Source organism: Entelurus aequoreus, linkage group LG06, assembly GCF_033978785.1.
Source record: "Entelurus aequoreus isolate RoL-2023_Sb linkage group LG06, RoL_Eaeq_v1.1, whole genome shotgun sequence".
NCBI classification, from domain to species: domain Eukaryota; kingdom Metazoa; phylum Chordata; class Actinopteri; order Syngnathiformes; family Syngnathidae; genus Entelurus; species Entelurus aequoreus.
In genome coordinates this window covers 35008052-35020595 of record NC_084736.1, presented here as the reverse complement: position 1 = coordinate 35020595, position 12544 = coordinate 35008052, and the positions used below count along the sequence as shown (strand labels likewise).

Below are 12544 nucleotides of genomic sequence, written 5' to 3'. Positions count from 1 at the left end.
CCAGTTTGCTTATCGCCCTAACCTCTCCACAGAGGACGCCATCTCCTCTGCACTCCACCTGAGCTTAGAACATCTGGAAAGAAAGGACACACACGTGCGGATGTTGTTTCTGGACTTCAGCTCGGCGTTCAACACCATCATCCCGCAGCACTTTGTGAGCAAACTGGCCCCCCTTGGATTCAGTACCTCCCTATGCAACTGGTTGCTTGACTTCCTCACAGACAGACCCCAATCTGTGAGAGTGGGCAACAACACCTCCAGTGCCATCTCCCTGAGCACCGGCTCCCCCCAGGGCTGCGTCCTGAGTCCGTTGCTGTTCACGTTGATGACCCATGACTGCTGCGCCAGGTCCACTACTAACCACATTGTGAAGTATGCGGACGACACGACAGTAGTGGGCCTCATCCGTGACAACAACGACATGGACTACAGGGAGGAACATCTGGTTGACTGGTGCAGAACCAACAACCTGATCCTGAAAGTCGACCAAGGAGATCGTCGACTTCAGGAAGCACCAGTCCAGCCACGCTCCACTCTTCATCAACAACACAGCAGTGGAGATGGTAAGCAGCACCAAGTTCCTGGGGGTGCCGGTAACTGATATGACCTGGTCCCTACACACCGAAGCTCTTGTAAAAAGAGCTCAGCAGCGCATGCACTTTTTGCGTGGGATGAAAAGAGCACAGCTCCCTCCCCCCGTTCTCAGTACATTTTACAGAGGCACTATAGAGAGCAACTGCATCTCTGTCTGGACTGGAGCCTGCAGTGCCTCAGACTGGAAGTCTCTGCAGAGAGTGGTGAGGACAGCGGAAAAGATAATCAGGACTCCTTTTCCACCTATTCAGGAGATCGCAAAAAGCCGCTGCCTGACCACGGCTCAGAAAATCTGCAGATATTCCTCCCACCCCCACCAAGGACTGTTTTCACTGCTGGACTCTAGAAAGAGGTTCCGCAGCCTCCGTAGCAGAACCTCCAGGTTCTGTAACAGCTTCTTCCCTCAGGCCGTAAGACTCTTGAATGCATCATAATAATTACCTCAATTACCCCTAAAAATGGATTAAGTGGCTGGAATATAAAGACTATATAACATACGTCCATAAACGTGGATGCATATGCAAAAGTGCAATATATTTATCTGTACAGTAATCTGTTTATTTATATCTGCACCTTATTGCTCTTTTATCCTGCACTACAAGCAGCTAATGCAACCTTCTTATCTGTACTGTAAAGTTCACATTTGAATGACAATAAAAGGAAGTCTAAGTCCAAGTATGTGGTATACGTTGGTGTTAAGTAGTTGCACAGTGGTATATGCGGTATACGTTGGTAGTTGTGAAAAGGAAAAGAAGACAATATGTCTGCACAGTAGTAAAGAGTGAGAGTGCATCTTATTGACATGGAAATAAAAGATGGTTGTAAAAGTGGTGGGTGAAAGAATGAGTGAAGATGATGTTCTCTCTGAAGTGTGTCCATGAACACAACTGGTACACTTGTTACTAAAACATGCTAATACATACATTTGTAGAAAAGGAATCCATCATTAAAAAATGTCATTTACACTAAACACACATTGTGTGTGTTTGTGTGTATCCATGTGTGTATGTCTTTATGTATGTATGTGTGTGTGTATGAATGTGTGTGTGTGTGTGTGTGTAAGAAAGATGGATTTTATGCTCCTTAATATGCTAAGTAAGGCAAAGATCAGGAATGTTTGCTAGTAGTGGTGACTTCCTTTCATAGTCTACATGTCCATTTGGGACTAGAGGACATGGTGACCTCCTTTCATAGTCTACATGTCCACTTGGGACTAGAGGACATGGTGACCTCCTTTCATAGTCTACATGTCCATTAGGGACTAGAGAACATGGGCTGTTCCCCTGCAGGCTGGTGGACAAGAAGACATCAGCAACTTGCACCATCATGTTCCTGGTCATGTTCCTGGTCATATTCCTGGTCATGTCCCTGGTCATGTTCCTGTGTCACTGCAACATGAGCTGCTTGAGGTTGTCATGCAAGATGGTGTCTTTAACATCTCGGAACACCAGGCGGATGTTTTCAGTGTTGATGGCGGTGGTGAAATGGTGGTAAAGTGGTTTCTGCTGTTGCTCCCTGCGCTTCTTTCGAAAACACTCCACCAAGAAGACTTGGACGTCCGCCAGGCTTGTAGGTTCGCCTGAGAATTCTGGAAAATAGTCTCTGATGGACACCTGCCTCACCTTGTCCTCCAGCAGGTCCGTCTTGTTTAGGAACAAGATAATGGAAACGTTGGTGAACACTCGATTGTTGACGATGGTCTCAAAGATGTTGAGAGACTCGCTCAGTCGATTGGTATGTCGATCTTCCATTAACACCTGGAGATATGATACACACAAGATTACTGTCATGATTGGTATGTCAATCTTCCATTAACACCTGGAGATATGATACACACAAGATTATTGTCGTGATTTGTATGTCGATCTTCCATTAACACCTGGAGATACGATACACACAAGATTATTGTCATGATTGGTATGTCGATCTTCCATTAACACCTGGAGATATGATACACACAAGATTATTGTCATGATTGGTATGTCCATCTTCCATTAACACCTGGAGATATGATACACACAAGATTAATGTCATGATTGGTATGTCCATCTTCCATTAACACCTGGAGATATGATCCTCCTTGACATCCATCCTTCCCCGTGAGACGATGGATTATCTCTGTTTCAAGTCTCATCGGCACCTGCGAGAGTGGCTAAAGAGACCAAACAGTCTCTGGTGGACTTGGTACAGCTGGTGCTCCCTTCTCTTCAGTCTTGTCCTCCACTCCACAAGGGCCACATTTCTGACCTCTCCAGATGTCCGGACACCGCTCCTCAACGTTGAACGCCAGGATGCATGGTCAGCAGCAAGGCACTCCCAAGAAGCCAGGTCTTGCAGGTGTCTTTAAAACAAAGGTGTGGTTGCCTTCCTGTAGGTCCTTTAGGTTCCATCCTTCTGACACGACCAAGAGAGGCGCCCACGCTGTGTTTGGCACCTTAAGTAGAAACGGTTCTCTCCAGCCTGGCGTAGGTGGTCCAAGTCTCGCTGCTGTAGAGGAGTGGGCTGAGGACGCAGGCCTGGTAGACGTGCAGCTTGGTGTTCTCCGTAAGACAAGGGTTGTTTCAGGTTCTATGGTGTAGTTTCGCCATAACTGCCTTGGCAATCCTACTGCTCGCTGGAGCTGGAGACAGTGGACCCACCTTGTGCCCATCCATGTGGACGGTTGAGACGTGGTCCGTGGGAGGGGGGTTGTACCAGACAATATTTGAGAAGCACTGCTTTGGCTATAGGTGCAAAGTTTACTAGCCATATCAAGATTCAGTGTATGCCTAACAGAGATGTACTTTATAATTACTATTATGTACAGGGCTGAAATTTAACCACAGCAATTTCCGCCAACGCCCTTGTGACTTGCCGTAATGCCCTAAAAAATGGTCCTGCATCTACGACAAGAACATGCCGTGACCGCCCTTGATTTTGTACTTGTTAATAGACTAGGGACGTAACGATAAACGCTATAATGATCAAATTACAGACGGTTAGTAACACCGTTTAAATGTTTAATTACCGATAAAAGCCGTCATTTATTAATGCATTTTAGGCAACGGCTAACTTCTGGAATACTGAAGCGCCGCAGCGTCTGAGCATGCTCACTAGAGCCGTTCGACTGGGAAAACATGGACTGTGCTTTAAAAATGTTCCTCCCAGCTAACGGCTCGGTTTCAATGGCTTCTACTTCCGTGGAGTCTCGGTGTAAGGTGAAGAGCATAATATTTCATGTTGCAGTTTCATTGAAGCTAGCGTCCTTCCGTCAGCTGCTGGGACTGAGAGTTAGCATGCAGCAGGCGATGTGTCGGGAACATTGTCACAACTTCTTTATAAAGTCTGTACTTTCTTTACTGGGATGCTCACTCCTCCTTCAATTAACTCCAAACTTTATTAGTGTTCCAATAACATCAACACCAGATAAATGTTTAGTCGTCTCATCCAACTGAACGCAGGCTGAGTTGTCAGTGAGGCACAAAGATTGTGTGTTAGAAGTATCACTCCTCTTTATTCAACTAATGCCATCTCTTGTTCTTTCTTTACGTTTAGTTCTGCTCTCAAACACTACTAATATACTGGCATTCATTGCAGAAAGTTTCTCAAACATTTTACAAAGGGATCACTGCAGACACGCGCATGGTTCGATTGTATTCCACAAGATGATGGAAGTGATATTTTTAGGAGCCATTTAGTTTTTCCCCCTGACTTGAATGACCTTTATGAGCCACTTCTTTCCTATGTCTCTATTTGAACGAGAGGACATTTTCTGATCAAACTCTAAACTCCAGCTGCTGGACCATCATGTCAATCAAGCTGCTGGACCAGAAGAAAGACGGACATATGCAACGTTTCCTACCTATTGGTACCTCTTGTAGTGTATTTCAGAAATGTGAACTCCAACCATGAAGGCAAGGCGGACATATTTATAAAACAACCTTGCCTTCTTTCATATCCATATATGGTAGACATTTCACAAGGGGCTTTGCACCTTGCTGTGGGGTAGACTGGCTCGTACATGCACATGTCTACTGCCTACTCAGTGGCCTAGTGGTTAGTGTGTCCGCCCTGAGATCGGTAGGTTGTGAGTTCAAACCCCGGCCGAGTCATCCCAAAGACTATAAAAATGGGACCCATTACCTACCTGCTTGTCACTCAGCATCAAGGGTTGGAATTGGGGGTTAAATCACCAAAAAGGATTCCCGGTCAAATGCAGAGGACACATTTCACCACATCTAGTGTGTGTGTGACAATCGTTGGTACTTTAACTAAATTAATGTCTAACACAAAGTAGTTCAAACTACAACATGACACAGTCCAATAGTACAGTTGGAGCGACTCACCTGGTCATATTCAGAGGAGGAGACAAGGAAGAGGATGGACGTGACGGAGTCGAAGCATTCAAACCATCGTCGCCTCTCAGAACGCTGACCGCCCACGTCCACCATTTTAAAAGGCACATTCTTGATGTCAAAGTGGTATTCGTGGATGCCCTTGGTGGGCTTTCTGGCCAGGAGGATGTCCTGCTGGCTGGGGAGGTAGTCCTGCACAGAGAACTCAGACTTAGTCTGGAACACGTTGGAGCAATGTTTGTCTAAAGATTACTTTCCTCAACACAGCATATTATGTTTATCTTCTTCCAATGTCAACCTTTTAGATTGATTCATGCGTCTTTCACCTTCTGTTGATGTGACGTCAACAGGAGAGAAAGGCCATGTCTACACTAAGCCGGATAACTCCTTAAAGGAATAATTAGTTAGCCTAAGCCCCGTGTCAGCCACACTAAACCATCCTTTAAGGTTCCCCTACTTGGATCATTCTTTACACGGGTAAGTGCGCCATCTATTTCTTGAATGTCTGACTCTTAGCTTTGTGTGGAGTCATCCATCGTTTACAAACTGAGTTCGGAGAGGAAGTGACGCCAGAAAGACCGCGCCCCATACAGGAAGTGATATCAGAAAGAAGACGCCACAGCCAGCTTCATAACAACCCGTTCGGTAACTTGGAGGTAACCACTGGAAAGATGGAGGCGAGTCATCCAGACTTGCCGTGTTTCTCCTTCTTGTACATGTACAGACGCTTGCGGAAATCACACATGAATACCTTCAGAGAAGGAAACTATTTGGGATACAACACATCTCAGACGACAACATGTATGTCAAGCGATTACTCAACGTCTACTTTTGTACTCCATAACTATTGTGAAACCATGAAGTGGTTGCAGCCGCCAAGTACGACCGCCAATTTCAGCCAACAAGCACAGTGTCCTGACCAGATATCGAGATCCCTAGATTGATTGTTGTCAAATGTTCTTTATCACATTGTTTACTTTCACACGTCCATTAAAGATATGATTGATGTATGATGGCTCAGGTGTGATTCACTACAGTAGTCTAACAGCTGCTGATGGTGAGGCAAGCAAGGTTTACTGTTCAAAGAAAAGTGGAAATAGTCTACATTGAAACACAGGGTACGGATACACTTCCAGGTCAGAGGTGAGAATGACGCGCACATTTTTCCGCGCATGTGTACCAGGTCGCGTTGCGCCGGCGGACGGAGAGGGGAGGGAGTCTTATACGGTGGCATTGTTGTGTGGACAGGGATATGGTTAGGTGTGATTTACCCTGGATAACCTTATCCGGCTTGGTGTAGAAGGGGCCAAAAACTTCTGCAGGTCTGTTATCACACCAATATCATGTGGATGAATGCACCAATCATCTGCTAGACCAGCACCAGAAGACTTACCGACTGTCCAAGCTTTTCCAAATTGTCCAGGAAATATCTGACCGACTCCCCCTGAGGACGAGACGCAGACCAAATCATTTAATTTTGAACACAATCCTGCAGCTGTCTTTCCAAGTGTCAAATATTACAAGACTGTAAAAGACTAGTTTTTCATCAGAGGAAGTGGGAAACAGGAAGTTGTATCCTTGTTGTCCATCCTTTAGGAAATGCATGTTGATAAGAATCATTAGCAGTCTGCAATAACACATTTTACTGGACCATCCGGTTGTGGTCAAAAGTGTACATACACTTGTAAAGAACATCATGTCATGGCTGTCTTGAGTTTCCAATCATTTCTACAACTCTTATTTTTTGTGATAGAGTGATTGGAGCACATACTTGTTGGTCACAAAAAACATTCATGAAGTTTGCGTCTTTTATAAATTTATTATGGGTCTACTATGAGTCATACACTCCAGTTCTAGAGCGGTGCATGCGTCACACCACTCCGGTTCTAGAGCGGTACATGTCATACTCTCCGGTTCTAGAGCGGTGCATGCGTCATACACTCCAGTTCTAGAGCGGTGCATGTCATACACTCCAGTTCTAGAACGGTGCATGTGTCATACACTCCAGTTCTAGAGCGGTGCATGCGTCATACACTCCAGTTCTAGAGCGGTGCATGTGTCATACACTCCAGTTCTAGAGCGGTGCATGTGTCATACACTCCAGTTCTAGAGCGGTGCATGTGTCATACACTCCAGTTCTTAAGCGCTGCATGCGCCATACACTCCAGTTCTAGAGCAGTGCATGCGTGCTGACCCCGAAAGGGACAAGCGGTAGAAAATGGATGGATGGATGGATGCGTCATACCCTCCAGGGGTCTGCATCATCCAAGTGTGTTAGTCCCACTTTCAAAAAGCCAACAGGATGGATGGAGGCGTTTCCATGGGTACTAGGAGGGTTCTTAAGTGCCAAACTATTTGAGGAATCAGACTAAGACTACGTTTACACTCCAAATCAGATTTTTTTTTAGATCTGATTTTTTCCAGCTGACTGTTTACACTGCAAGTACAATATGTTATTTATCAGACTCCAGTGTAAACCTGACATGCCCCAATGTGGATCCAATGTGGTCCCAATGTGGATCCAGTGTGGCCCCAATGTTGTGAGGAAGTGGGAAACAGGAAGTTGTATCCTTGTTGTCCATCCTTTAGGAAATGCATGTTGATAAGAATCATTAGCAGACAAACCTGCAATAATACATTTTACTGGACCATCCGGTCGTGGTCAAAAGTGTACATACACTTGTAAAGAACATCATGTCATGGCTGTCTTGAGTTTCCAATCATTTCTACAACTCTTATTTTTTTGTGATAGAGTAATTGGAGCACATACAATATGTTATTTATCAGACTCCAGTGTAAACCTGACAGGCCCCAATGTGGATCCAATGTGGTCCCAATGTGGATCCAATGTGGTCCCATTGTGGATCCAATGCGGCCCCAATGATGATCCATTGTGGGCCCCAATGTTGATCCATTGTGGCCCCAATGTGGATCCATTGTGGCCCCAATGTGGATCCCTTGTGGCCACAATGTGGGCCCCAATGTGGATCCAATATGGTCCCAATGTGGATCTAATGTGGTCCCAATGTGGATCCAATGTGGGCCCAATGTGTCCTCCACGTCACTTGCAGGCACACTTCAATAAAGTGAAAACAAAGGAAGTTGACCGTGAGGAAGTCGCTACTACTAAAAAATAAAATAAAAGTGGCAACACCTTCAAAAGAGTGTTTTTAAGTGAAAGTAAAGTACTATAAAGTATGAATGAATGTATATACCGTAATTTCCGGACTATAAGCCGCTACTTTTTCCCCTCGTTCTGGTCCCTGCGGCTTATACAAGGGTGCGGCTTATTTACGGCCTGTTCTTCTCCGACACCGACGAAGAGGATTTCGGTGGTTTTAGTACGCAGGAGGAAGACGATGACACAATGATTAAAGACTGACTTTTCATATACCGGTAGGCTGGTTATTTTGATAACGTACAGGTGAGCACTTTGTATTACTTTGCACCGTTGTATTATTTGTACTCTGCACGAATGCTGTTCGCCATGTCAAAGATGTGAAAGTTTGATTGAATGATTGAAAGATTTATTGTTAATAAATGGGACGCTTTGCGTTCCCAAACAGTCATCTCTGTCCCGACAATCCCCTCCGTGGTAGCAGGAACCCCTATATACTACGCTAATTACACATCAAAACCCTGCGGCTTATAGTCGGGTGCGGCTTATATATGGAGCAATCTGTATGTTCCCCTAAATTTAGCTGGTGCGGCTTATAGTCAGGTGCGGCTTATAGTCCGGAAATTACGGTAGTGTCATATATCTGTCATCTTGTTATGGCTGTTTAGTAGAGGATCTACCTTACATTTATTTTTACACTCACATGGAAACGTATTCTGGTCCTTCAACAATCGCCATTTCTTCATGATCCAAATATATATACATATATCCATATACATCCAAATATATATTCATGTACATCCAAATATATATTCATATATTCCATATACATCCAAATATATATTCATATATTCCATACACGTCCAAAGATGTATTCATATATGCCATATACATCCAAATACAGTATATATTCATATATTCCATATACGTCCAAAGATATATTCATATATGCCATATACATCCAAATACAGTATATATTCATATATTCCATATACATCCAAAGATATATAATATATTCCATATACATCCAAATATATATTCATATATTCCATATACATCCAAAGATATATTAATATATTCCATACACATCCAAATATATATTCATATATTCCATATACATCCAAATATATAATCATATATTCCATATACATCCAAATATATATTTATATATTCCATATACATCCAAAGATATATTCATATATTCCATATACGTCCAAAGATATATTCATATATTCCATATACATCCAAAGATATATTAATATATTCCATATACATCCAAATATATATTCATATATTCCATATACATCCAAAGATATATTTTTATATTCCATATACATCCAAAGATATATTCCTTATACATCCAAATATATATTCACATATTCCATATACATCCAAATATAACTTCACATATACCATATACATCCAAATATATATTCACATATTCCATATACATCCAAAGATATATTCATATATTCCATATGCATCCAAAGATATATTAATATATTCCATATACATCCAAATATATATTCATATATTCCATATACATCCAAATATATATTCATATATTCCATATACAGGGTTCGCCTTTAATCTAACTGAATGCTGTGTTTTTATTACCACCACACCTTAAAAATATTTGTTGTACTTGAAAACAATGAAAGTAATATAATATATTGTAGCCCCCAGAAGAAAACACACAAAATCTGAGGCTATTTTTAACTTGTAATACCAATCTTATGATGCATGCATCAAGTTTTACCTCCAATGAAAACACCTCTTTGAGTCTTGGCTTCCCCGCCGGACACACAACAACACTTCCTCATTCTCCACCAATCACCTTTCAGGCACGTACGGTTTGTTTGTGACCATGGGAAAAACTGGCATCAGATCCAAAGCACAGGAACATCAAACATTAGTAGTATGATATTGTTTGCACACTATTGACAAGTGATGGACTGAAAACTTGACCACAGGAAAAAGACTTCGAGCACCAAAAACTGCGCTGCCAAACCCGCATGTAAGCAAGACAAACACCATAGTCAGCATGTCTGTGATGTGGACCTTGTACCCGTGATCTGGTCCTTTAGGTCATAACTTAAAAGCTCATGACCATAGGTGAGGATAGGGACGTAGATCTTGTACCCGTGATATGGTCCTTTAGGTCACAACCCAAAGATCATGACCATAGGTGAGGATAGGGACGTAGATCTTGTACCCGTGATATGGTCCTTTAGGTCACAACCCAAAGATCATGACCATAGGTGAGGATAGGGACGTAGATCTTGTACCTGTGATATGGTCCTTTAGGTCACAACCCAAAGATCATGACCATAGGTGAGGATGGGAACATAGATCTTGTACTCGTGATCTGGTCCTTTAGGTCACGAACCAAAGATCATGACCATAGGTGGGGATGGGAACATAGATCTTGTACTCTTGATCTGATCCTTTAGGTCATAACTTAAAAGATCATGACCATAGGTGAGGATAGGGACGTAGATTTTGTACCCGTGATCTGGTCCTTTAGGTCACGACCCAAAGATCATGACCATGGGTGAGGATAAGGACGTAGATCTTGTACCCCTGATCTGGTCCTTTAGGTCACGACCCAAAGCTCATGACCATAGGTGAGGATGGAACATAGATCTTGTACCCGTGATCTGGTCCTTTAGGTCACGACCCAAAGATCATTACCATAGGTGAAGATAGGAACGTAGATCTTGTACCCTTGATCTGGTCCTTTAGGTCACAACCCAAAGATCATGACCATAGGTGAGGATGGGAATGTAGATCTTGTACCTGTGATCTGGTCCTTTAGGTCACAACCCAAAGATCATGACCTTAGGTGAGAATAGGGACGGAGATCTTGTACCCGTGATCTGGTCCTTTAGGTCACGACCCAAAGATCATGACCATAGGTGAGGATAAGGACGTAGATCTTGTACCCATGATCTAATCCTTTAGGTCACGACCCAAAGATCATGACCATAGGTGAGGATAGGGACGTAGATCTTGTACCCGTGATCTGGTCCTTTAGGTCACGACCCAAAGATCATGACCATAGGTGAGGATAAGGACGTAGATATTGTACCCATGATCTGATCCTTTAGGTCACAACCCAAAGATCATGACCATAGGTGAGGATAGGGACGTAGATCTTGTACCCCTGATCTGGTCCTTTAGGTCACAACCCAAAGATCATGACCATAGGTGAGGATGGAAACGTAGATCTGGTACCCGTGATCTTGTCCTTTGGTCATGACCCAAAGATCATGACCATAGGTGAGGAAGGGAATGTAGATCTTGTACCTGTGATCTGGTCCTTTAGGTCACGACCCAAAGATCATGACCATAGGTGAGGATGGGAAGATAGATCTTGTACCCTTGATCTGGTCCTTTAGGTCATAACTTAAAAGCTCATGACCATAGGTGAGGATAGGGACGTAGATCTTGTACCTGTGATCTGGTCCTTTAGGTCACAACCCAAAGATCATGACCATAGGTGAGGATAGGGACATAGATCTTGTACCCGTGATCTGGTCCTTTAGGTCACAACCCAAAGATCATGACCATAGGTGAGAATGGGAACGTAGATCTTGTACCCGTGATCTTGTCCTTTAGTCATGACCCAAAGATCATGACCATAGATGAGGAAGGGATTGCAGATCTTGTACCTGTGATCTGGTCCTTTAGGTCACGACCCAAAGATCATGACCTTAGGTGAGGATAGAAATGTAGATTTTGTACCCGTGATTTAGTCCTTTAGGTCACGACCCAAAGATCATGACCATAGGTGAGGATAAGGACGTAGATCTTGTACCCATGAGCTGGTCCTTTAGGTCACGACCCAAAGATCATGACCTAAGGTGAGGATAGGGACGTAGATCTTGTACCCATGATCTGGTCCTTTAGGTCACGACCCAAAGATCATGACCATAGGTGAGGATGGGAACATAGATCTTGTACCCGTGATCTACTCCTTTAGGTCACGACCCAAAGATCATGACCATAGGTGAGGATGGGAACATAGATCTTGTACCCGTGATCTAGTCCTTTAGGTCACGACCCAAAGATCATGACCATAGGTGAGGATGGGAACATATATCTTGTACCCTTGATCTGGTCCTTTAGGTCACGACCCAAAGATCATGACCATAGGTGAGGATGGGAACATATATCTTGTACCCTTGATCTGGTCCTTTATGCCATAACTTAAAAGCTGATCATAGGTGAGGATAGGGACGTAAAACTTGTACCCATGATCTGGTCCTTTAGGTCACAACCCAAAGATCATGACCATAGGTGAGGATAGGGGCGTAGATCTTGTACCTGTGATATGGTCCTTTAGGTCACAACCCAAAGATTATGACCATAGGTGAGGATGGGAACGTAGATCTTGTACCCGTGATCTTGTCCTTTAGGTCACAACCCAAAGATCATGACCACAGGTGAGGATGGGAACATAGATCAACCAGAACATTTACAATTGAGAACTTCA

The 12544-nt window shown here is 43.4% G+C and overlaps 1 protein-coding gene across 1 annotated transcript in view; it reads right to left on the bottom strand.

Annotated features, from left to right (window-relative positions):
• Positions 1–1116: 1116 nt before the first annotated feature.
• The window catches only part of LOC133652170 (guanine nucleotide-binding protein subunit alpha-13-like), a 20142-nt gene continuing 8714 nt past the window's right edge, over positions 1117–12544 (bottom strand). The window contains exons 3-5 of the mRNA XM_062050612.1: positions 6322–6372; positions 4920–5120; positions 1117–2351 (exon numbers count right to left, since the gene is read on the bottom strand). Coding sequence (XP_061906596.1) covers positions 1980–2351; positions 4920–5120; positions 6322–6372 — 624 coding nt within the window. The 3' untranslated portion in view covers positions 1117–1979. The remainder of the gene's footprint in view (positions 2352–4919; positions 5121–6321; positions 6373–12544) is intronic.